The 26,754-nt window shown below is 42.3% G+C and overlaps 1 protein-coding gene across 2 annotated transcripts; it reads left to right on the forward strand.

Moving 5' to 3' along the window:
* The first annotated feature begins 144 nt into the window (after positions 1 to 144).
* On the forward strand, positions 145 to 24,840 carry LOC118386351 (ADP-ribosylation factor-like protein 5A). Of its 2 annotated transcripts, XM_035774037.2 has the most exons (6): positions 145 to 569; positions 7,109 to 7,169; positions 11,873 to 12,020; positions 12,242 to 12,325; positions 12,817 to 12,968; positions 24,098 to 24,840. In XM_035774037.2, the coding sequence occupies exons 1-6, from the start codon at positions 524 to 526 to the stop codon at positions 24,144 to 24,146; spliced, it is 540 nt and encodes a 179-aa protein (XP_035629930.1). In that variant the 5' UTR covers positions 145 to 523; the 3' UTR covers positions 24,147 to 24,840. The 2 variants fall into 2 exon arrangements, with proteins under 2 accessions (XP_035629930.1, XP_035629931.1); XM_035774038.2 differs by lacking the exon at positions 7,109 to 7,169 and having other exon boundaries at positions 157 to 569.
* The last annotated feature ends 1,914 nt before the right edge of the window (positions 24,841 to 26,754 follow it).

Below are 26,754 nucleotides of genomic sequence, written 5' to 3' on the forward strand. Positions count from 1 at the left end.
CCAAATGATGAATGACCTGAAGTGCCTATGGATGCAGTACTACTGGATAGTGGGCTTTGCACACATAATGCAATGTAACGTATATGAATGATGGTGTCACCCTAAACTTTATTCGTCATAATTGTCTCTGATTTGGTAATCACTCTGGAATCCATCCTCACTGGGCGGATTGTGGAGAGAGCATGCGTCAGTGTTGACGACTGCACTCCAGGGCTAGCTAATCAGCAACCGCTGTATTCTGTAGCTAGAAATGCAATAACGTCGTCCTGTAATTCTATGTCGGCCATAAAGGAAAAGCCTTCGTGCAAAAATGATAACTTTATCAATAAGCGTTGATATTACTGGTCTCTTTTCCACCGTCAAATATTGCCAGGTCGTGTGACTGCATTGCCCGATTTACGTTAGCAACATCTTCAGGAATTAGCCAGATAGCAAGCTAGCTAGCCAGTCAGCTAGTTACCTAGCTAAATTACTGCTAAATTGGTCGTAGTTAGTTTCCTCCAAAGGCTCTACAACAATAGCCATGGGAATAATTTTCACCAAGCTATGGAGGCTTTTCAATCATCAAGGTATGTCAGACCTATCGTTGACGTCGAGTGTGTAGTTAGCTAGTTAGCTTAGCACGTTTCCTAGCGTCTAACGTATCCAGCTGAGTTCATGTTGTTATTTAGATAGTCCAGCTGTTAGCCAACAGCCAAGAATGTTCCAATGTTTACAAAACTGCTAGCTAGCTAGCTTGCGATTACATTATATATATATTTATAAATGTGTGTGTGGGGGGTGTAAAGTAATTATTATAATAATTCGTTGGGTGTTTATCAGTCCTATTTCACGCATGTGGGAGTTGGACATCTTTTTTTCATATCCAACCTTCCCCTGACTGAGAGAATATCGGCTCGGGGAACTACAGACCTTTCGGTTACAGGCCCAACGCTCTATTTTTTTATTTTTATTTTTTTATTTCACCTTTATTTAACCAGGTAGGCTAGTTGAGAACAAGTTCTCATTTGCAACTGCGACCTGGCCAAGATAAAGCATAGCAGTGTGAACAGACAACACAGAGTTACACATGGAGTAAACAATTAGCAAGTCAATAACACAGTAGAAAAAAAAAAAAATGGGCAGTCTATATACAATGTGTGCAAAAGGCATGAGGAGGTAGGCGAATAATACAATTTTGCAGATTAACACTGGAGTGATAAATGATCAGATGGGCATGTACAGGTAGAGATATTGGTGTGCAAAAGAGCAGAAAAGTAAATAAATAAAAACAGTATAAAAACAGTATGGGAATGAGGTAGGTGAAAAAGGGTGAGCTATTTACCTATAGACTATGTACAGCTGCAGCGATCGGTTAGCTGCTCGGATAGCTGATGTTTGAAGTTGGTGAGGGAGATAAAAGTCTCCAACTTCAGCGATTTTGCAATTCGTTCCAGTCACAGGCAGCAGAGTACTGGAACGAAAGGCGGCCAAATGAGGTGTTTGCTTTAGGGATGATCAGTGAGATACACCTGCTGGAGCGCGTGCTACGGATGGGTGTTGCCATCGTGACCAGTGAACTGAGATAAGGCGGAGCTTTACCTAGCATGGACTTGTAGATGACCTGGAGCCAGTGGGTCTGGCGACGAATATGTAGTGAGGGCCAGCCGACTAGAGCATACAAGTCGCAGTGGTGGGTGGTATAAGGTGCTTTAGTGACAAAACGGATGGCACTGTGATAGACTGCATCCAGTTTGCTGAGTAGAGTGTTGGAAGCCATTTTGTAGATGACATCGCCGAAGTCGAGGATCGGTAGGATAGTCAGTTTTACTAGGGTAAGCTTGGCAGCGTGAGTGAAGGAGGCTTTGTTGCGGAATAGAAAGCCGACTCTGGATTTGATTTTTGATTGGAGATGTTTGATGTGAGTCTGGAAGGAGAGTTTGCAGTCTAGCCAGACACCTAGGTACTTATAGATGTCCACATATTCAAGGTTGGAACCATCCAGGGTGGTGATGCTAGTCGGGCATGCGGGTGCAGGCAGCGATCGGTTGAAAAGCATGCATTTGGTTTTACTCGCGTTTAAGAGCAGTTGGAGGCCACGGAAGGAGTGCTGTATGGCATTGAAGCTCGTTTGGAGGTTTGATAGCACAGTGTCCAATGACGGGCCGAAAGTATATAGAATGGTGTCGTCTGCGTAGAGGTGGATCAGGGAATCGCCCGCAGCAAGAGCAAGATCATTGATATATACAGAGAAAAGAGTCGGCCCGAGAATTGAACCCTGTGGCACCCCCATAGAGACTGCTGTCTGTTAGGCTATCTGTTAGGCTACCTGCCGTCCACAAAGTACTGTAGTGTAATACACAGGAGGTTGGTGGCAATTTAATTGGGGAGGACGGGCTTGTGGTAATGCCTGGAGTGGAGTTATCTCATTCCATTCGTTAGGTTCCAGCCATTATTATTAGCCATCCTCCCCTGGTGTAATAGCTCGCTATATTGAATGATATCACCATGTGTTTTGTATATTGTTATAGCTATATCAGTACTGCATTGTTCAGAGAGCCTTGGTTCTGGACCGCAACTATGGGAGTCTGTTGTGACATTGGGATGACATTTGGACTCCCGTCCTCGCTATGTACCACGAGTTGAGTCAGCCTAGCTAAAGTTCAGGATCACTGGAGAGTAAAATGGAACTTGAATATTAATTTTGAGCATTAGCCCAGCAACTGGCCTTTGATGCATTATTTTTCCTGTTTTCCCACACAGATGGTCAGCTAAGAGCTGTGCTGAATGTCCTCTTTAATGCACTGTGTTTTTGTCTAATTTAGCTGAACATGTAATCAATCCCTCCCTGCTGAATCCTGAACTAACTCAATCTGTAAACAGATCTGTGCAAACCTGTAACACGAGACCCGAGGGCAGCAGAGTGCTCCTATGGAAAGTTCTCTCTCTTGGCCTCTTTATGTAGTATGTGGGCCTATTCTCAGGGGGTCACTGACTGTGTTAAAGGATTGTTTGCCTAGTCAAATCAAGGTCGTATACATAAACAATCCCAGATATTAAAACTAAAGACTTCACTTTAGTTTTCACTTTAGGTTTACTGTTCACTCCTATCCCCACATGCAGTCAGTGCCACATCAGGATGTGTTTACCTATGGATGAACACGAAGCACTCATGACGACTACGAATCCTGTTCTGTTGTACTAGGCTGGTCCCAGATGTTTGTGTTTGCTAACTAAATTGCTGTCATTGTCAAGCCTAACATGTTTGGCATGGAAATTCCGCTAGGAGTTGACAAGAGAGCTACTGTTGTCGCAGGCTGTTTACCTGTTACTACCAGACAGCCAGGCCACTCTCCGCGGGGTCGATAGAAAGCGGATGTTTCCGTTTTTCAGGAATACAGTATTTTCCACCTAACTTCCATTTCCCCTGAAAAACAGATGTGTGGACTCTGCTCAGGCATCTTTTTTTACGCCTGCTAGGTTAGGTTAGAGACGGGTATACCTCCCACCCAAAGCATGTCATTTACATTACATTTTACATTTAAGTCATTTAGCAGCATGTCCCATCATGAAGAGCTTTTTATGCGTTTCAAGTAGTGATAGGGGGGAAAAATGTGATACAGTTACATATTGGGATATTATTTTTGACGATTTATTGACAATATTGCAATATTAATAGTGTTGTGAGGTCCCTGCCAATTCCCAGCCCTAGTTTTCAAGGCTGCTGAAAGGGGGAAATATAAGCGTTTTCAACAACTATTGACCCCCTTTATTCCCTGTCAGTGTAACTCTTGTTACAGGCATACAGCATGACCCATCTCTTAGCGGTTCCATATTGGTTCAGTCAGAGCAATACTGTAGCTGAATTGTCTCTTAAAAACCTAGGATAGTTTCATTGGACTCTCCTCTCACAATGTCTTTATTTGTAATATAAAGACCTTGTCCTCACACATAGGCCTATTGTAATTGGCTATACCCGGTGTCTGGGGAAGGCTTTGATTGGTAGTCGTCCACAAGCAACAGTGTTCCACGTGTCATAAAGACCATGGTCCGAGAGACGTTAAGTTTATGTCGCTGTGTCAGTAGTACTTCAAACAGGAATTTCAAAAACTTCTCAATGTGGGCTGTGGCAGTTTTAAATAAAAAACAGCAGTTCATTCACAAGGTGAATGACAAGTAAAATAGACTAGCACAGCACCAGGTACAAAGGTTCTTTACAGTGAATATAGTCGATATTGTTGATGGAACTGTGTGCACCAATTTGAACTGCAACACAGCCTAAAACACCTGAGGTACCTTTGCAACAGAGACAAGGTCTTATGCATTAGTTTACGCAAGACTAACTGGAGACCTCAAACTCAGGTGACAGATGTGTGCTCTTTGCAATCTGCATTTTGCAGTGGCTGCAAAAAATGTTCTCATATTAAGGTCTGCTCTTTGTTAAATACATTTTGTTTTCAGCATTTATTTCCATGACTGATCAAAACTAGTTTTCTCCTGGCTGTCTCTTGACCCTCTGCAGCAAACATATGGCACCAAAGTATTGTGGTAATATCGTATCGTCCCTGGCGTTTCCCAGCCCTAGTGTCTATCTAGATAACGCCCACCAAAAAAAGTGTCTACATAATGTCATAGCTTACCCCCCTACATGGGAAGTTGGCTTCCCGTGCTACTTTGTGTCATCTGAAGTTGTTTCGTAAAGCAAAAATAGGAATTTCCCATTTCTTAAAAAATGAACGTCAAAGTAGTCTTATTTGTGACCGGGAATCGAAGTAGACCACTCCATTTACTGTAAACAGTCCAGAGAAGCAGTGAAGTTGAAGCCTGGTGCTGTAGCCTAAACACAGGGCATTGTGCTGCAGGTCTGCCAAAAATACATGTAGCAAGAGACGGGAAGAGAAATGACGAAGGAGAGTGAGTATTAAGGACGAAGGGGAGTGAGTATTAAGGACGAAGGGGAGTGAGCATTAAGGACGAAGGGGAGTGAGCATTAAGGACAGAGGGGAGTGAGCATTAAGGACAGAGGGGAGTGAGCATTAAGGACAGAGGGGAGTGAGCATTAAGGACAGAGGGGAGTGAGCATTAAGGACAGAGGGGAGTGAGCATTAAGGACAGAGGGAGTGAGCATTAAGGACAGAGGAGAGTGAGCATTAAGGACAGAGGAGAGTGAGCATTAAGGACAGAGGGGAGTGAGCATTAAGGACAGAGGGGAGTGAGCATTAAGGACAGAGGAGAGAGCATTAAGGACAGAGGAGAGTGAGCATTAAGGACAGAGGGGAGTGAGCATTAAGGACAGAGGGGAGTGAGCATTAAGGACAGAGGGGAGTGAGCATTAAGGACGGAGGGGAGTGAGCATTAAGGACAGAGGGGAGTGAGCATTAAGGACAGAGGGGAGTGAGCATTAAGGACAGAGGGGAGTGAGCATTAAGGACAGAGGGGAGTGAGCATTAAGGACAGAGGGGAGTGAGCATTAAGGACAGAGGGGAGTGAGCATTAAGGACGAAGGGGAGTGAGTAGGCCTAGCTCTAGATCCAATCCAAATATACACTGCCAACTCCTGCCTGTTGCTTTTAAAGGGGGAGGATATTGTTTCAGCTTATTAGTCATATGTTTGCTCAGCCTGCTGTGCCCATATCTGTCTGGATTAGCCATACTGGACATGTCTTGAATTCTGGTCAAGGTGTGGTTTTTGCATTAGTACGAACCATCCCGATGACCTTGTACGAACCATCCCGATGACCTCGCAAGCTTAAATTCTCTTTTCATTACCGCTACATGGATACAGAATGTAAGCTTGCCAGATCAGGATAGTTCGTATGAGGCTAGTTTTGTATAGGCCATGTACCTTCTTCAGTCATACTCATGAGGACTAGACTAACTTCACAGGTGTAATGTAATGTCTTGTCTGGTGGCATCTAGCACCATGCTAACAACATTGTAGTGTGTGGGCTAAGAGTATCCTGTCTTTTGTTTTGGTCCAGTGTTTCTTGTTGGTGTTTATTTGTCTGTCTGCCAGTGACAATGTTTACATGGAGCCGTATGTTTGAGTGCAGATGGCTTTGTTCAGTTGAGCAGGTGGGTCAGTGTCCGTTCTGTGTTCAGCTGAGCAGGTGGGTCAGTATCCGTTATGTGTTCAGTTGAGCAGGTGGGTCAGTGTCCGTTATGTGTTCAGCTGAGCAGGTGGGTCAGTATCCGTTATGTGTTCAGCTGAGCAGGTGGGTCAGTATCCGTTATGTGTTCAGCTGAGCAGGTGGGTCAGTATCCGTTATGTGTTCAGCTGAGCAGGTGGGTCAGTATCCGTTATGTGTTCAGCTGAGCAGGTGGGTCAGTATCCGTTATGTGTTCAGCTGAGCAGGTGGGTCAGTATCCGTTATGTGTTCAGCTGAGCAGGTGGGTCAGTATCCGTTATGTGTTCAGCTGAGCAGGTGGGTCAGTATCCGTTATGTGTTCAGCTGAGCAGGTGGGTCAGTATCCGTTATGTGTTCAGCTGAGCAGGTGGGTCAGTATCCGTTATGTGTTCAGCTGAGCAGGTGGGTCAGTATCCGTTATGTGTTCAGCTGAGCAGGTGGGTCAGTATCCGTTATGTGTGTGCCATCCATTTCCGACAGCTGCTGCTTTAAACCTTAGCAAGCACAGCACTGAGACCACTCACTCTAGTGTGTGTGTCTCTGGCACTGCCATGTCTCAGAGAAAGGGCAGTGAGAGAGCCGTTTGAATATGTGTGTAACATTGCAGTTTATCACTGTGAAGTCTTAAGTCTAGCAGCTCCTATAATGAATGGCTTGTTTAGTTTATGACTGTGAAGTCTTAAGTCTTGCAGCTCCTATAATGAATGGCTTGTTTAGTTTATGACTGTGAAGTCTTAAGTCTTGCAGCTCCTATAATGAATGGCTTGTTTAGTTTATGACTGTGAAGTCTTAAGTCTTGCAGCTCCTATAATGAATGGCTTGTTTAGTTTATGACTGTGCTGTGGAGAGCTGAATAACACAACCAAATGACTCGATTGTGCTGCTCCATATTGGGAGCGTAGGTCAGCCACTGGGCATTGAAGCCAGACTTATTTTAAGTTTATATAGTCTTGTGATTATTTGAATGTGTTTTTAAAATGTATTTCTTCTCACTTTTTCAGAGCACAAGGTTATTATTGTGGGCCTGGACAATGCAGGGAAGACCACCATTCTTTACCAGTTGTAAGTAGCCTATTGTACCCTTTTTTAAGAGGAAGAGAGGGACGTCTATGAAAGGGAAGATGTAATTTATGTAGTGCTTTTCATTATACTGATAATCTCAAAGAATGTAAGAACTAAAACAAAGTAGGCCTACATGAAGTTATTGGGTTGGACAATGGTCTTCAACAGAGGCTGTTATTGGGTTGGACAATGGTCTTCAACAGAGGCTGTTATTGGGTTGGACAATGGTCTTCAACAGAGGCTGTTATTGGGTTGGACAATGGTCTTCAACAGAGGCTGTTATTGGGTTTGATGTATAGGTCACATCCAACTCCGGTGGGCTGCACATAGGCCAAGCCTAGAACAGTTTCCTGAAAGTCAGTCAAGAAGAGCCTTCACGCTTCGCCCTCAGCACTCTCCTCTGCCACTCTGTTCTCAGCTCTTCTGATGCTCTGAAGCAGGCTTGGTTGGGTGGGGCTGCTATGCCATTTATCCTGTTCTATTGGTTTTCATATCAACTTTCTTTCGTTGTCAATCCTAGTCATATTAGCAACCCATCTTAGTTGTTGCATCTTTAGATACCCCCTATTTCTAAGTTGCTAACAGATATTTTCATCTTATCACAAAATAGAACTGCTATTAGGTGCTCTGTTTAGAATGGTGTTTTCCTGCAAATTCCATTTGGGCAAATTACGTTTTATTGGCTGCTTCATTACATGAGTTGCATGTTCTGTTAAGATGCATTACCATAATCTAAATGTGATTTCTGTCATTCTGAGCACCGTGGGTGGACGCCATAATGGTTTATGTACCCAATGCATATGGGTTAGAGGTCGACCGATTAATTAGGGCCGATTTCAAGTTTTCATAACAATCAGAAATCTGTATTTTTGGGTGCCGATTTTGCAGATTTTATATTTTTTTATATACCTTTTATTTAACTCAGCAAATCAGTTAAGAACACATCCTTATTTTCAATGACGGCCTAGAAACGGTGGGTTAACTGCCTTGTTCAGGGGCAGAACGACAGATTTTCACCTTGTCAGCTCGGGGGATCGAATCTTGCAACCTTACAGTTAACTAGTCCAACGCTCTAACCACCTGCCTCTCATTGCACTCCACGAGGAGCCTGCCTGTTACGTGAATGCAGTAGAAGCCAAGGTAAGTTGCTAGCTAGCATTAAACTTATCTTATAAAAAAAACAATCAATCAATCATAATCACTAGTTAACTACACATGGTTGATGATATTACTAGTTTATCTAGCGTGTCCTGCGCTGCATATAATCGATGCACGCTGGGGGATGATTTAACAAAATCGCATTTGCGAAAATAGCACAATCATTGGACGGCTGTATCTAACCATAAACACCAATGCCTTTATTAAAATCAGTACACAGAGGTATATATTTTGAAACCTGCATATTTAGCTAAAAGAAATCCAGGTTAGCAGGCAATATTAACCAGGTGAAATTGTCACTTTTCTTGCGTTCATTGCACACAGAGTCAGGGTATATTGTTGTAGCTGAATCAGAATTAGTTAGGTAACAGATAAATAAGATGTTTTATTTACTTTGATATACTTGTCATTAGAATGTCTCTTTGGACGATACTTGTCATTAGAATGTCTCTTTTTGGACTATACTGTCGGCAGTTGCATTGTTCCTTTCTTCTCTAGGGAAAAGTCACTTGGGGCCCAGAGAGGGGAGAGGTCAGAATGGAACATTGTCTTCCAATGTGACTGTATCTGTTAAACCATGTGATGGGAAGATGTTGTGGAAGATTGCAAGATTATGTTATAGTGCTTGTAAGATTATTTTATAATCTTTGTATTGCATTAGAATGGTTGTTTTATTCGACAGAATAGAATCTGTCGAATATTGTGTGTGTTCCACTGAGGATGGGCCTCTATGAGATAGCACTGGCAGAGTAGATTTACAATGTCTTTGGCCAATAAAGCCTAAAGAGCATTCCAGATCGTGAGGTAATGTTTTGGTACTACGAAGTACAAGGTATGAGATTAGAATCTCGTTTTAGAGACCAAACTGAACGATAATTTATAGCTAATGCTATCTGGCTATGGGATACTCCTTTTTTTAAGTAAAAGGCCCTTTTTGAAGAGTTCCTGAGATCTGTGGTTTGTCATGTAAGTTGAGAGGGGTGGATCTTTGCTATAAAATATCTCAATTGCCATTATGTTAACACTCAGAATTAATTTATAGACAATGAATTGATCTGAGAGTCAAAGGCCTATGGGGAAGCTCATATAATTACAGATTACGTTTAAAATATAACTCTGACTTGTGTGTGGTTTGTAAACTCTCCTGATTTAGTAATACAGGAAATTACCACAAACTAATTTGCCAGAATTTTACGCAATTATGACACAACATTGAAGGTTGTGCAATGTAACAAGAATATTTAGAATTAGGGATGCCACCCGTTAGATAAAATACCGAACGGTTCCGTATTTCACTGAAATAATAAACATTTTGTTTTCGGAAGAGGGGAGTGAGCATTAAGGACAGAGGGGAGTGAGCATTAAGGACAGAGGGGAGTGAGCATTAAGGACAGAGGGGAGTGAGCATTAAGGACAGGGAGGACAGAGGAGTGAGCATTAAGGACAGAGGGGAGTGAGCATTAAGGACAGAGGGGAGTGAGCATTAAGGACAGAGGGGAGTGAGCATTAAGGACAGAGCATTAAGGGGAGTGAGCATTAAGGACAGAGGGGAGTGAGCATTAAGGACAGAGGGGAGTGAGCATTAAGGACAGAGGGGAGTGAGCATTAAGGACAGAGGACAGAGGGGAGTGAGCATTAAGGACAGAGGGGAGTAAGGACAGAGGGGGAGTGAGCATTAAGGACAGAGGGGAGTGAGCATTAAGGACAGAGGGGAGTGAGCATTAAGGACAGAGGGGAGTGAGCATTAAGGACAGAGGGGAGTGAGCATTAAGGACAGAGGGGAGTGAGCATTAAGGACAGGGAGTGAGCATTAAGGACAGAGGGGAGTGAGCATTAAGGACAGAGGGGAGTGAGCATTAAGGACAGAGAGGGGAGTGAGCATTAAGGACAGAGGGGGGCATTAAGGACAGAGGGAGTGAGCATTAAGGACAGAGGGGAGTGAGCATTAAGGACAGAGGGGAGTGAGCATTAAGGACAGAGGGGAGTGAGCATTAAGGACGAAGGGGAGTGAGTATTAATGAAGAGGGGAGTGAGTAGGCCTAGCTCTAGAACCAATCCATACATAGACTGCCTACTCCTGCTTTTAAAAGGGGTGGATATTGTTTCAGCTTATTAGTCATATGTTTGCTCAGCCTGCTGTGCCCATATCTGTCTGGATTAGCCATACTGGACATGTCTTGAATTCCGGTCAAGGTGTGGTTTTTGCATTAGTACGAACCATCCCGATGACCTTGTACGAACCATCCCGATGACCTTGTATGAACCATCCCGATGACCTTGTACGAACCATCCGGATGGTTCGATTTGATAGAGCAGACTGACTGAGCGATGGTATGCAGTAGCAGGCTCGTAAGCATTCATTCAAACAGCACTTTTGTGCTTTTTGCCAGCAGCTCTTCGCAAGCACAGTGCTGTTTATGACTTCAAGCCTGTCAGCCTAATGGCTAGTGTAACCGATGTGAAATGGCTAGCTAGTTAGCGGGGTTCGCGCTAATAGCGTTTCAAACGTCACTCGCTCTGAGACTTGGAGTGGTTGTTCCCCTTGCTCTGCAAGGGCCGCGGCTTTTGTGGAGCGATGGGTAATGCTGCTTCAAGTGTGGCTGTTGTCGATGTGTTCCTGGTTCGAGCCCAGGTAGGGGCGAGGAGAGGGACGGAAGCTATACTGTTACACTGGCAATACTATAGTGCCTATAAGAACATCCAATAGTCAAAGGTATATGAAATACAAATGGTATAGAGAGAAATAGTCCTATAAATACTATATTGACTACAATCTAAAAACCTCTATCCTTGGATATTGAAGTCTTCTGTTAAAAGTAACAACCAACTTTCATATGTTCTCATGTTCTGAGCAAGGAACTCAACCGTTAGCTTTCTTACATGGCACATATTGCACTTTTACTTCTCCAACACTTTATTTTTGCATTATTTAAACCAAATTGAACATGTTTCAGTATTTATTTGAGGCTAAATTGATTTTTGTTGATTATATTAAGTAAAAATAAGTGTTCATTCAGTATTGTTGTAATTGTCATTATTACAAATACATTGTTAAAAATCGGCCGATTAATCGGTATCAGCTTTTTTTGGTCCTCCAATAATCTGTATCGCCGTTGAAAAATCATAATCGGTCGACCTCTAATATGGGTCCAGTAAATTTCTCAAATGGCCAGTAAATTCAAATCTTCCCGGTCACGTTGTCCGGCACCATATTTTCCTAACGGAAATCTTGATATCACCAGATTATTTTATTTTATTTTGTTGGACCCGGGATTTGAACTGCCAACCCTCCGGTTTCTGGCTCGTCTCTCTAACTGCTAGGCTGCCTGCCTAAGGTCCTTGGACTATAAGGAGTAACGTTAGACTCCTTTTGTCCAATATTGAGCTAGGTTTTGGTTAACCCACAGTTCATGGAAGAATGATACAATGAGGCATAGATTACAAAGTGAAGTGAACTCCGGGAACCCCATTGTTCTCATGCCTACCAGAATTCTATCTGACTTTTTTTTTGCATTGATTGAGAACCTTCTGTGCTTGTGATGCAGTTCTATGAACGAGGTGGTGCACACCTCTCCTACAATAGGCAGCAACGTGGAGGAGATAGTGGTGAACAACACTCATTTCCTGATGTGGGACATCGGAGGGCAGGAGTCACTGAGATCCTCCTGGAACACGTACTACACAAACACAGAGGTCAGACCACGTATTGTGGCTGTATGGCAGTTATTATTATTTTGTAGTTTTATTTTTTATTAAATTAACAAAAACTGCTCAACAATATTGCTATGCAATTGTTTTTTTTAAACAGCTCAATGTTTCCAGTGTTTTTATTTCGGTATAAGAGCAATTTAATGTAAAGTGTTGCCGGCTGTCTTTTTAACTGTCCTTATCGCTCTCCCCATCTTTCTCTTCAGTTTGTGATCATAGTGGTGGACAGCACTGACCGAGAGAGAATCTCTGTCACCAAAGAGGAGCTCTACAGAATGCTTGCACATGAAGTGAGTTGTTGGTCTTCTTGTTCATGTTTTATGTGAGAGGACGTATGACAATATGTGTGGGTCAAGATGGTATGAGTTCAATACAACCCACAGCAGAAGACATGGCAGCAGCCAGTGTTCCATGATGGTCTATGACACACGTGTCAAACTCATTCCACGGAGGTCCGAGTGTCTGCGTGTTTTTTGCTCCACCCTTGTACTTGATTGTTGAATTAAGGTCACTAATTAGAAAGGAACTCCCCTTACCTGGTTGCCTTGGTCTTGATTGAAAGGAAAAACCCAAAACACGCAGACACTGTCCTTCGTGGAATGAGTTTGATACTCCTGGTCTATGAGCATACGGGCACCTCTCGCTTTTTCTCCTCATCCTCCTTCTATTCCCTCATTGTATCATTTACTACCAGTCCTTCTCCTCCATCCCTTTTAGTACTCCATAGTTGAAATTAAGTGTTTTAAACTCCAAATTCTCTCTCTCCCCCTCCCCCCCTCAGGATCTGAAGAAGGCGGGCCTGCTGATCTTTGCTAACAAGCAGGATGTGAAGGGCTGCATGTCTGTGGCTGAGATCTCCCAGAGCCTGCAGCTCACATCAGTCAAAGACCACCAGTGGCACATCCAGGCCTGCTGCGCCCTCACTGGGGAGGGGTAAGACATTTTATTTTCTCCTTGGCGGACCAGACCACTCTCATTAAAACTAGCACTTGTCTCAAACATTGACTAAATTGGTGTCAGCTAACCATTTTAGGGACTGGTGCTGTTCCATGACCCCAAGGTTGAGAAACTGCTGTAGACAGTGCTAGCACTGGTAGTACTGGCAATCCTTTACTTAGGCATACAGTGCATTTGGAAAGTATTCAGACCCCTTGACTTTTTTCACATTTTGTTCCATTTTAGAATAAGGCTGTAACATGTATTAAAAACGTATTTTTACTCTTCAATCTACACACAATACCTCATAATGATCAAGTAAAAACAGGTTTTCAGACATTTTTGCAATGTATTAAAACAAAACTATCACATTTACATAAGTATTCAGACCCTTTACTCAGCACTCTGTTTAAGCACCTTTTAGCAGTGATTACAGCCTCAAGTCTTATTGGGTATGATGCTACAGGCTTGGCACACCTGTATTTGGGGAGTTTCTCCTATTCTTCTCAGCAGATCATCTCAAGCTCTGTCAGGTTGGATGGGGAGCGTCGCTGCACAGCTATTTTAAGGTCTCCAGGTTTGATTTGATTTGTATCTCTTTTAGTCCCCTTTTGACTAATCTTCCAAGAGTCCTTAAACATTAAAATACAATTTATAATATGAACACATTTTCACATATTCACACACTATTACAAACATACATAATATACTAACATAATGACCCAATAAATACTCAATCTAAAAAATATTGATTCTTCATCTACTATAGTCCCACAACATTTCTATATACTATATTTAAAATTGTTTTAAAATAATGTTTACATTTATATATTGAAAGGTTTCTAGTTTGCTAAGTTAATTTATTCAATTTCTTTATTGCTCTAAATCGAAATGTTCTTTTGCCTATTTCTCTTTTCTGTCTGGATAACGCATAGATTGTGGACAATCTATTCCTAGTATTTACGGAATGTCTGTCTCTTACCAACTGAATACCATTGTGAATAGAACTTGGCTGTTTTAAATTATGTATATTATGAAATAAAATAAGCAGGTTTTTTTTTTCAAATTATCCTGTCGATTGATGACCAACCAAGAACACTGCGCATGACTGCAACAGGAGAACCATATCTCCACCTTAAGACAACCCATGACTGCAACAGGAGAACCATATCTCCACCTTAAGACAACCCATGACTGCAACAGGAGAACCATATCTCCACCTTAAGACAACCCATGACTGCAACAGGAGAACCATATCTCCACCTTAAGACAACCCATGACTGCAACAGGAGAACCATATCTCCACCTTAAGACAACCCATGACTGCAACAGAAGAACCATATCTCCACCTTAAGACAACCCATGACTGCAACAGAAGAACCATATCTCCACCTTAAAACAACCCATGACTGCAACAGAAGAACCATATCTCCACCTTAAAACAACCCATGACTGCAACAGAAGAACCATATCTCTTAAAACACCCATGACTAAGAACCATATCTCCACCTTAAAACAACCCATGACTACAACAGAAGAACCATATCTCCACCTTAAAACAACCCATGACTGCAACAGAAGAACCATATCTCCACCTTAAAACAACCTATGACTGCAACAGAAGAACCATATCTCCACCTTAAAACAACCCATGACTGCAACAGAAGAACCATATCTCCACCTTAAAACACTCCTTGCTGCTTTATTCTGTGCATTCTGCAGCCTCCTAACTTCACTAGATGATGCATTTCCACAGACCACCGAACAATAGTTCACTTGACGCTCAACCAATGCCTGTGTTATTTGCTGATGATTTTTTCCTGGTAAATATTTAGCTATCCTTCTGATTATGCATGCTGTTTTTACATTATTTTTTTTTACATAGATTAGTTATTTGAGACGACCATGATAAGCAATTGTCTAGCTGCACTCCCAATAGTTTGGTTTCTGCCACTTCTTCAATTTGTACTCCTCCCATACTTAATTGTATCCTATGCTGTTTTGTCCTTTTCCTAGTTGAATAGACCAACATAACTTTGGTTTTCTTGATGTTTAAAACAAGTTTGTTTTGGCAAACCCACTCCCCGATATTCTCCAAATCTCCTTGTAAAGCTTACTGTACATGTTTAACCGATTGTCTTGCTGCATAAATTATAGTATCATCTGCAAATATTAGTAGCTTGAGTTTCAGCTAAGGCATAAGGAAGATCGTTGGTATATATTAAATAAAGAAGTGGCCCAAGGCAGCTACCCTGCGGTATTCCACAGTTTAACACATGAGGGAAAGAAATGGAACCATTGATATAGGTGGACTGTTTCCTGTCAGTTAGATATGACTGTACCCGATTCAATGCTACCTCCTTAAAACCATAATGCATTAATTTTGTCAAAATTATTTCATGATCCACTAAATCAAATGCTGCACTGAAATCTAAAAATAGTACACTCACAAACTTGCCATTATCCAAAGCATTGACAGTCACGTCAACCAATGCAGTGGTAGTGGAATGTTTTTTATGATAAGGATGCTGATTGGCTGTAATCAGATCATTCTTTCCCATGTACTCCCACATTTATCTGCTCACAATACCCTCCAATATCTTACTGAGTGTAGGGGGTAGACTAATTGGTTGACTATTGGCAGGAGTAATGGGTTCTTTGCAGTCTTTCGGAATAGGTTACAGTTTCGCATGCTTCCATACATTTGCAAACATCCCCTTTTCAAGTGACCAATTAAAAATGTATTTCGATGGAACTGCAACCTGGGGAGCAGCACAGCGAAGCAAAAAGTTGTAGATTTACCATCAGGTAATGACTTCAATAGGTTTAACACCTCCTCCACTGACACCGTTAGTAGACCAAAAGAGCAGATCTTGTTGTTCATAATATGTTTTATTTTGATTTATTTCACCTTTATTTAACCAGGTAGGCAAGTTGAGAACAAGTTCTCATTTACAATTGCGACCTGGCCAAGATAAAGCAAAGCAGTTCGACAGATACAACAACACAGAGTTACACACGGAGTAAAACAAACATACAGTCAATAATACAGTATAAAAAAGTCTATATACAATGTGAGCAAATGAGGTGAGATAAGGGAGGTAAAGGCAAAAAAGGCCATGGTGGCAAAGTAAATACAATATAGCAAGTAAAACACTGGAATGGTAGTTTTGCAATGGAAGAATGTGCAAAGTAAAAATAAAAATAATGGGGTGCAAAGGAGCAAAATAAATAAATTAATTAAATACAGTTGGGAAAGAGGTAGTTGTTTGGGCTAAATTATAGATGGGCTATGTACAGGTGCAGTAATCTGTAAGATGCTCTGGCAGTTGGTGCTTAAAGCTAGTGAGGGAGATAAGTGTTTCCAGTTTCAGAGATTTTTGTAGTTCCTTCCAGTCATTGGCAGCAGAGAACTGGAAGGAGAGGCGGCCAAAGAAAGAATTGGTTTTTGGGGTGACTAGAGAGATACCTGCTGGAGCGTGTGCTACAGGTGGGAGATGCTATGGTGACCAGCGAGCTGAGATAAGGGGGACTTTACCTAGCAGGGTCTTGTAGATGACATGGAGCCAGTGGGTTTGGCGACGAGTATGAAGCGAGGGCCAGCCAACGAGAGCGTACAGGTCGCAATGGTGGGTAGTATATGGGGCTTTGGTGACAAAACGGATTGCACTGTGATAGACTGCATCCAATTTGTTGAGTAGGGTATTGGAGGCTAATTTGTAAATGACATCGCCAAAGTCGAGGATTGGTAGGATGGTCAGTTTTACAAGGGTATGTTTGGCAGCATGAGTGAAGGATGATTTGTTGCGAAATAGGAAGCCAATTCTAGATTTAACTTTGGATTGGAGATGTTTGATATGGGTCTGGAAGGAGAGTTTACAGTCTAACCAGACACCTAAGTATTTGTAGTTGTCCACGTATTCTAAGTCAGAGCCGTCCAGAGTAGTGATGTTGGACAGGCGGGTAGGTGCAGGTAGCGATCGGTTGAAGAGCATGCATTTAGTTTTACTTGTATTTAAGAGCAATTGGAGGCCACGGAAGGAGAGTTGTATGGCATTGAAGCTTGCCTGGAGGGTTGTTAACACAGTGTCCAAAGAAGGGCCGGAAGTATACAGAATGGTGTCGTCTGCGTAGTGGTGGATCAGGGACTCACCAGCAGCAAGAGCGACCTCATTGATGTATACAGAGAAGAGAGTCGGTCCAAGAATTGAACCCTGTGGCACCCCCATAGAGACTGCCAGAGGTCCGGACAGCAGACCCTCCGATTTGACACACTGAACTCTATCAGAGAAGTAGTTGGTGAACCAGGCGAGGCAATCATTTGAGAAACCAAGGCTGTAGAGTCTGCCGATGAGGATGTGGTGATTGACAGAGTCGAAAGCCTTGGCCAGATCAATGAATACGGCTGCACAGTAATGTTTCTTATCGATGGTGGTTAAGATATCATTTAGGACCTTGAGCGTGGCTGAGGTGCACCCATGACCAGCTCTGAAACCAGATTGCATAGCAGAGAAGGTATGGTGAGATTCGAAATGGTCGGTAATCTGTTTGTTGACTTGGCTTTCGAAGACCTTAGAAAGGCATGGTAGGATAGATATAGGTCTGTAGCAGTTTGGGTCAAGAGTGTCCCCCCCTTTGAAGAGGGGGATGACCGCAGCTGCTTTCCAATCTTTGGGAATCTCAGACGACACGAAAGAGAGTTTGAACAGGCTAGTAATAGGGGTGGCAACAATTTCGGCAGATAATTTTTAGAAAGAAAGGGTCCAGATTGTCTAGCCCGGCTGATGTGTAGGGGTCCAGATTTTTCAGCTCTTTCAGAACATCAGCTGAATGGATTTGGGAGAAGGAGAAGTGGGGAAGGCTTGGGCGAGTTGCTGTTGGGGGTGCAATGCTCTTGACCGGGGTAGGAGTAGCCAGGTGGAAAGCATGGCCAGCCGTAGAAAAATGCTTATTGAAATTCTCAATTATGGTGGATTTATCAGTGGTGACAGTGTTTCCTATCTTCAGTGCTGGGGGCAGCTGGGTGTTCTTATTCTCCATGGACTTTACAGTGTCCCAGAACTTTTTTGAGTTAGTGTTGCAGGAAGCACATTTCTGCTTGAAAAAGCTAGCCTTGGCTTTTCTAACTGCCTGTGTATAATGGTTTCTAGCTTCCCTGAACAGCTGCATATCACGGGGGCTGTTCGATGCTAATGCAGAACGCCATAGGATGTTTTTGTGTTGGTTAAGGGCAGTCAGGTCTGGGGAGAACCAAGGGCTATATCTGTTCCTGGTTCTAAATTTCTTGAATGGGGCATGTTTATTTAAGATGGTTAGGAAGGCATTTAAAAAAATATCCAGGCATCCTCTACTGACGGGATGAGATCAATATCCTTCCAGGATACCCCGGCCAGGTCGTTTAGAAAGGCCTGCTCGCTGAAGTGTTTCAGGGAGCGTTTTACAGTGATGAGTGGAGGTCGTTTGACCGCTGACCCATTACGGATGCAGGCAATGAGGCAGTGATTGCTGAGATCTTGGTTGAAGACAGCAGAGGTGTATTTAGAGGGGAAGTTGGTTAGGATGATATCTATGAGGGTGCCCGTGTTTAAGGCTTTGGGGGGGTACCTGGTAGGTTCATTGATAATTTGTGTGAGATTGAGGGCATCAAGTTTAGATTGTAGGATGGCTGGGGTGTTAAGCATGTTCCAGTTTAGGTCGCCTAGCAGTACGAGCCCTGAAGATAGATGGGGGGCAATCAGTTCACATATGGTGTCCAGAGCACAGCTGGGGGCAGAAGGTGGTCTATAGCAGGCGGCAACGGTGAGAGACTTGTTTTTAGAGAGGTGGATTTTTAAAAGTAGAAGTTCAAATTGTTTGGGTACAGACCTGGATAGTAGGACAGAACTCTGCAGGCTATCTTTGCAGTACATTGCAACACCGCCCCCTTTGGCAGTTCTATCTTGTCTGAAAATGTTGTAATTTGGAATTAAAATGTCAGAATTTTTGGTGGTCTTCCTAAGCCAGGATTCAGACACAGCTAGAACATCCGGGTTGGCAGAGTGTGCTAAAGCAGTGAATATAACAAACTTAGGAGGAGGCTTCTAATGTTAACATGCATGAAACCAAGGCTATTACGGTTACAGAAGTCATCAAAAGAGAGCGCCTGGGGAATAGGAGCGGAGCTAGGCACTGCAGGGCCTGGATTCACCTCTACATCGCCAGAGGAACATAGGAGGAGAAGAATAAGCTAAAAGCAATAAGAACTAGAACGCTGGAACAGAGAGTAAAAGGAGGTTTCTGGGGGCGATAAAATAGCATCAAGGTATAATGTACAGACAAAGGTATAGTAGGATGTGAATACAGTGGAGGTAAACCTAGGTATTGAGTGATGAAGAGAGAGATATTGTCTCTAGAAACATCATTGAAACCAGGAGATGTCATTGCATGTGTAGGTGGTGGAACTAATAAATTGGATAAGGTATAGTGAGCAGGACTAGAGGCTCTACAGTGAAATAAGCCAATAAACACTAACCAGAACAGCAATGGACAAGACATATTGACATTAAGGAGAGGCATCCTTAGTCGAGTGATCAAAAGAGTCCAGTGAGTGGAGTGGTTGGTTTGGGGGTCACGGCGATTTAGACAGCTAGCCAGGACATCGGTAGCAAGCTAGCATAGGATGGAGGTCTGTTGTTAGCCACCTCTTGCGTTCCGTCAGTAGATTAGTGGGGTTCCGTGTGGTAGAGGGGATTAGTCCAAATCACACAACAAAAAAAATAAAAACAATAGATATAGTTATAGAGGCCCAAGAAGAAACATAATAATAATAAAAATAAATAAATTGTCCGATTTGTCTATTCTGAGAGCAGCCGGTAAGACAGCTAACGGTTAGCAGGCCGCAGATGGGCGTTCAGGTAACGTCGCAACGGAGGAGCCAGCCAGATCTCCTTCGGGTCCTCCTTCGGGTAGATAACGTCGGCAGTCCAGTTGTGAAGGCCCGGTGGGGCTCCGCGCAGGCAGTAAAACGGGTCCGGATAGGTGACTGCAGCCCAGGAGTGATTGACGGAGCTGGCTAGCTCCGGAGTAATTGATGTTTGCTCCGGAATCGACGAGAGCAGATAGACACACGGATAGCAGCTAGCTGTGAGATCCGGGAATGAATGTCCAGAGAGCAGTTGAAATCAGGACATGGAGAGAAAAATTGGTCCGGTATGTTCCGTTCCGAGCTGCGCTGCACCGTACAAAACTGGCGATAGATTTTGGAGCTAAAGGATAGCTGATGACCACAAACTGTGGTTAGCTGAATACTAACGATTTGCCAGTAAAGAAGCTAACTAGCTTCTGAACTAGCTTCTGATTAGCTTCTAGCTAGCTCCTGGCTAGCTTCTGGTTAGTTTCTGGCTAGCTTCTTGGAGTTTCTGGCTAGCTTCTTGGAGGATTGCAGATTTGAGGTAAATAATACTTATTTATAAATATAAATTGGTGAGGCGTGTTGCAGGAGAGTGTTTTGAAGATGAGTTGATGGAAAATAAAAATAAAATGTATGTGAAAAAAAAGTTGTAAATATATATATATATACAGGACACGACAAGACGAGGACAAAAGGCGTCTGAACTGCTATGCCATCTCGGGCCAATGAATGAATATGATCATCAATCCATTGGACAATAGCTTGTTTGGAAGAATGTATGTTTACATTGTTGCTCAGTAATTTTATTTTCTTTGTAAAAAAATCTGCAAAATGATTGGCAATATCAACTGGTTTTGTTATTATTCTCCCGTCAACCTCCACACTAGATGGGCATGATGAGATAGATGTACCAAGTAAGCCCTTAACTGTGTTCCATACCTTTTTAGAATCAATAAACGCATCGTTGTAAAAACTTTTTTTTCTTTCGATTCAATTTAACTGCATAATTACGTAATGTTCTATAATTCTGTTCATCAATTTCTAATTTTGACTTGGCTGCTAAGACTTTTGCCGTATTTCTTTGAGAAAAAGGCTCACCCAGTTCATCATCAATCCATGGAGATGGACGGGCACCAATTGTACTCTTTCTTATAGGGACATGATGGTCCATTACCTCAGTGAGCAAATCAATAAAACATTCTGTAGGGTGATTTAAATCATCCTCTAGATAAATCAGCTCCCAGGGTACAGCAGCCAAATCATTTAGAAATAGCTCATGATTAAATGTTTTAAAACATATTTTGACCACAATCCTAGGGGGTGTCTTTGGAACCTTGGTTTTCATGGTAATGGTCACAATATTATGGTCTGTCCATCCCACTGGCATTGATCTGGCTTTTAAGCATTTCAATAGTATATTACAGAAAATCAGATCTCCATCTCCAGAGATGTTTGATCAGGTTCAAGTCTGGACTCTGGCTGGGCCACTCAAGGACATTCAGAGACTTGTCCCAAAACCACTCCTGCTGTGTGCTTAGGGCTGTTGTCCTATTGGAAGGTAAACCTTCGCCCCAGTCTGTGGCCCTGAGTGCTCTGGAGCAGGTTTTCATCAAGTACAATTGAAGTCAAGATGTTTACATACACCTGAGCCAAATACATTTAAACTCAGTTTTTCACAATTCCTGACATTTAATCTTAGGTCAGTTAGGATCACCACTTTATTTTAAGAATGTGAAATGTCAGAATAATAGTAGAGAGAATGATTTATTTCAGCTTTTATTTTTTTATTTCTTCACATTCCCTGTGGGTCAGAAGTTTACACACACACACACACACACACACACACACACACACACACACACACACACACACACACACACACACACACAAACACAAACAAACAAACAAACAAACACAAAATTAGTATTTGGTAGCATTGCCATTAAATAGTTTAACTTGGGTCAAATGTTTGGGGTAGCCTTCCACAAGCTTCACCACAATAAGTTGAGAGAATTTTTTTCACATTACTCCTGACAGTAACTGAGTGCGGTTTGTAGGCCTCCTTGCTCGCACACGCTTTTTCAGTTCTGCCCACAAATGTTCTATAGGGTTGAGGTCAGGGCTTTGTGATGACCACTCCAATACCTTGACTTTGTTGTCCTTAAGCCATTTTGCCACAACTTTGGAAGTATGCTTGGGGTCATTGTCCATTTGGAAGACCCATTTGTGACCAAGCTTTAACTGATGGCTTGAGATGTTGCTTCAATATATCCACATAATTATCCTCCCTCATGATGCCATCTATTATGTGAAGTGCACTAGTCCCTCCTGCAGCAAAGCACCCCCACAACATGATGCTGCCACCCCTGTGCTTCACAGTTGGGATGGTGTTCTTTGGCTTGCAAGCCTCCCCCTTTTTCCTCCAAACATAACGATGGTCAATATGGTCAAACAGTTCTCCTCTAGTCATCAGACTAGAGGACATTACTCCAAAAAGTACAATCTTTGTCCCCATGTGCAGTTGCAAACCGTTGTCTGGCTTTTTTTATGGTGGTTTTGGAGCAGTGGCTTCTTCCTTGCTGAGCGGCCTTTCAGGTTATGTCGATATAGGACTTGTTTTACTGTGTTATTAGATACTTTTGTACATGTTTCAACCAGCATCTTCACAAAGTCCTTTGCTGTTGTTCTGGGATTGATTTGCACTTTTTGCACCAAAGTAAGTTAATCTCTAGGAGACAGAACGCGTCTCCTTCCTGAGCGGTATGACTGCTGCGTGTTCCCATGGTGTTTATACTTGCATACTATTGTTTGTACAGATGAACGTGGTACCTTCAGGCATTTGGAAATTGCTCGCAGGGATGAACCAGACTTGTGGAGGTCTACCTTTTTTTTCTGAGGTCTTGGCTGATTTCTTTTGATTTTCCCATGATTTCAAGCAAAGAGGCACTGAGTTTGAAGGTAGGCCTTGAAATGCATACACAGGTGCACCTTCAATTGACTTAAATTATGTATATTCGTCTATCGGAAGCATTTAAAGCCATGACATAATTTTCTGCAGTTTTTCAAGCTGTTTAAAGGCACAGTCAACTTAGTGTATGTAAACTTCTGACCCACTGGAATTGTTATACAGTGAATTATAAGTGAAATTATCTGTCTGTAAACAATTGTTGGAAAAATGAATTGTGTCATGCACAAAGTAGATTTCCTAACCGACTTGTCAAAACTATAGTTTGTTAACAAGAAATCTGTGGAGTGGTTACAAAACTAGTTTTAATGACGCCAACCTAAGTGTATGTAAACTGTATCTCTCTGTACTTTGCTCTGTTCATCTTTCCTTTGATCCTGACAAGTCTCCCAGTCCCTGTTGCTGAAACGCATCCCCTTAGCATGATGCTGCCACCACCATGCTTCACCGTAGGGGTGGTTCCAGGTTTCCTCCAGAGAATCTTGTTTCTCATGGTCTGATGGTCTTTAAGTGCTCCAAAACAGGCTGTCATGTGCCTTTTCCTGAGGAGTGACTTTCGTCTGGTCACTCTACCATAAAGGCCTGATTGGTGAAGTGCTGCAGAGATGGTTGTCCTTCTGGAAGGTTCTCCCATATCCACAGAGGAACTCTGGCGCTCTGTCAGAGTGACCATCGGGTTCTTGGTCACCTCCCTGACTAAGGCCCTTTTCCCCTAATTGCTCAGTTTGGCCAGCTCTAGGAAGAGTTTTTGTGGTTCCAAACTTCTTCCATTTAAGAATGATGAAGGCTACTGTGTTCTTGGGGACCTTCAAGGCTGCAGAAATGTTTCGGTAACCTTCCCCAGATCTATGCCTCGACACAATCCTCTTTCGGCGCTCTTCGGACAATTCCTTCGACCTCATGGCTTGGTTTTTCCTCTGACATGCACTGTCAACTGTGCGACCTATATAGACAGGTGTGTGCCTTTCCAAATCATGTTTAATCAATTGAATTACCACAGGTGGACTCCATTCAAGTTGTAGAAACATCTCAAGGAGGATGAATGGAAACAGGATGCACCAGAGCTCAATTTCGAGTCTCATAGCAAAGGGTCTTAATACTTTTTTGTTTAGAATAAGTAACATAACAAAATGTGGGAAAACAGAAGGGTCTGAATACTTTCTAAATGCACTGCGTGTTAGTCTGAAGTACATACATTTGTGAAGTATCAAAATATATTCCCACAAACTGATAAATCCATTATCTTGTTTCCTTATGTCTCCCTACCTTTAGGTTGTGCCAAGGCTTGGAGTGGATGACGTCACAACTCCGAGTCAGATGACCTTTGACCCTGATCAACAACAAAAACAACAGGTGTGCTGTTCTTCTCCTTTTCTCTACACCTTCAGTCCTGAGGGGTGTAGTGGTTGGTTGACGGGTGGCCCTCTCCATGAAGCCTCTGACCTGACCCAGCCGGCCAGACTTCCAGGATTTTGTTTTTCTGCTGTGTGTTTATTTATTACTACAAAACACTGCTCTGACTGAGAACTGTGAGCAACCAGAACCGAAAAACTCCTTTTCAGGATCAATTCTGGAAAGAAAAGTTCAACAAAAGACGACGGATATGAATTCCGGTGTGTTGAATTTCTGAATCTGCAAGGTTGGTTTTCCAACTAAAAAAAGATATGGACAATCTGGGACTGGAGGTGAGCTTGGACTTAAAGAGGACTCTTATTTAGTTGTTTGGGTGAGCCTGCCTGCCCAGCGTGGCCTTGTTTCAGTATTGCCATACTGTCTGAGATGGTGGTATTGCCCTATGTGTACAGTCCAGTATTTACATTATGACTGCGTCTCAAATGGCGCTCTATTCCTTAATTCACATTTCATTACCCTTGTGCCTGCTGCGTCGGAATCCTGAAGTGATGATGGCTGAAGATACTGAGTCACAGAACCGAAGAGCGGGAAATCCAACTCTCTCAGCTCATATGAAATACATTGGAAAAAATAAAGTGTTTTTATCTGTTTTGGGTTCATTACATTTGTCGTGAATGTGTATTTATTTGACAAGTAAGAAATATTCCTATGTTTCTGGTTTTCTTCGTAAACCCTTGTAATGTGGTTTTGTCATTCTCAGGGATACAAACTAGTCACCTTTGGGCGAAATTCGCCGTTTTGAATCCAAAATAGGTGACCTATGTGATTCGTGTAGATCCGATGAGAACGTTTGGGAGGGGGGGGTTATGGATTGGCTGTAAGCGAACGAGCGATGCGCGTTTGGAGCGATACTGGTTGTATCCAAGGCTCAGCCAATCGTTTACAACAAGCGACTGAAGAGAGAAGAGACCACCATCAGCGCTCTGGGAAGACAGCGGAGAGGAATGGCAACTTGCCAGCTACAGCAGCGCGTCCCTGAACGATAACGAAGAGGTAACGTTAGATGAGAAGCCTGACCACATGACGGGGGTGAGAAGGTGATGAAGAGTACTTAATGAGCTGTAACCGAAAAACAACTGTCATTTGGAAAGTGAGGTGAGGGAGAAAGTATTTTTAGCATTGTTAAGAATCTTGCTAACTGGATCGAAATCTCCGTAAACTAGCCAGAGACATGTTGAGCAACATTAGCCAATTTAATTGATTAAAATTGAGTTTAGGAAAATTAGCAGGCTAATAAAGTCAGACCGCTAACGTTACAACATCAGATGAACATTAGTAACCTAACCAATTCGCTATAGTAATGAAACAGGGAGGGAGCAGGTCTCGAACCCTCGACCTTCTAGCCCGAAGTCCAGCGCGCTATCGATTGTGCCCCAAAAGTGTTGCCAACTCCTCCGTAAGGGAAGTAGCTAGTGGCTGTCCTATTTTTTTTATCAACTTTTATTTTATTTTTACTATTCGTAAAACAAATATCAACCTACATCAAACATGTCTAGCAAACCAAACACAGGTATTAACAATGCTCAAACATACAAAAAATATAAATAAAACACAAAAAAGAAACAATTTAAGTGCAATTATATTCACTCTGAAAATATCTTATTATAATGATTCATGAATATATTATTTTTGTTATTTACTAGGGTTAGTGTTTTAATAAGATAATTCATTTCAATCAGAAAAATTGGTAATTTTGGTATAGAATTTTGGAATTTTTGTTTGTGTATAAAGTATTTGGCAACAATTTTTAAAATGAACAATAATTTCAGTGGTTTTGTTACCATTGCAATAGTAACATATATATTTTATGTTAAAATTATAGGCAGTGGTAAATAAGTACTCTGCAAGGTTTTCCCAAAATTCGGGCACAAATTTACATTCAAAGAACAAGTGAGACAGATTCTCACCTTCTTTTTCACAGAAAACGCAGATATCATCAATAGCCACAAATTTGGACATCATAGAATTACATGGATATATCTTGTGCAAAATGTTGAAGTGCTCCCTTTTCTGATCATCACTTGATTTCCCTGAATTTACAAGCTACTAAAAAAATCAAAAGGTACTCAAGGATATTGGATAGAACGCCTTTCTACTTTAAGATGTTTTTTCCCCAAGTGCAATATATAGATGTGTGCGTGGTCACAAGCACTCTATTATAAAGGCCTTCATGGCTAACTGCAATATTAGTGTATTGTTCTTTCTCAAGAGTGTCATTTGCTGTAAAGTTTAGGCAACAAATAACATTGGATTGCTTTTTTTAGCTGTGAGTTAGATTCACATTAACCACTTTATTTTACACACAAAGACTGATCATGTAGATCATATTCTTGGTGGTTTAATTAGTTAACCTGCATTCCCCCTAGCAGGGATTTTTTTTGCATGTTTCAGTGCAACAAAAAAAGGTGTCACCTTTTTGGGCCCTCACAGTTTGCAACACTGGGCAGTTTGTTCTGGTGTGGACCATTGGACTCATGTTCAGCATTCGTTTTGAGAAAAATGGCCTCTGATGGACA

The sequence above is a fragment of the Oncorhynchus keta genome, chromosome 7 (genome assembly GCF_023373465.1).
Source record: "Oncorhynchus keta strain PuntledgeMale-10-30-2019 chromosome 7, Oket_V2, whole genome shotgun sequence".
NCBI lineage: Eukaryota > Metazoa > Chordata > Actinopteri > Salmoniformes > Salmonidae > Oncorhynchus > Oncorhynchus keta.

Coding starts and splice junctions, on each gene's coding strand:
- LOC118386351 (XM_035774037.2), top strand. CDS start 524: ATGGGAATAATTTTCACCAAGCTATGGAGGCTTTTCAATCATCAAG. Junction 7,170..11,872: donor ACCACCATTCTTTACCAGTT/GTAAGTAGCCTA, acceptor CTTGTGATGCAG/TTCTATGAACGAGGTGGTGC. Junction 12,021..12,241: donor CGTACTACACAAACACAGAG/GTCAGACCACGT, acceptor CTTTCTCTTCAG/TTTGTGATCATAGTGGTGGA.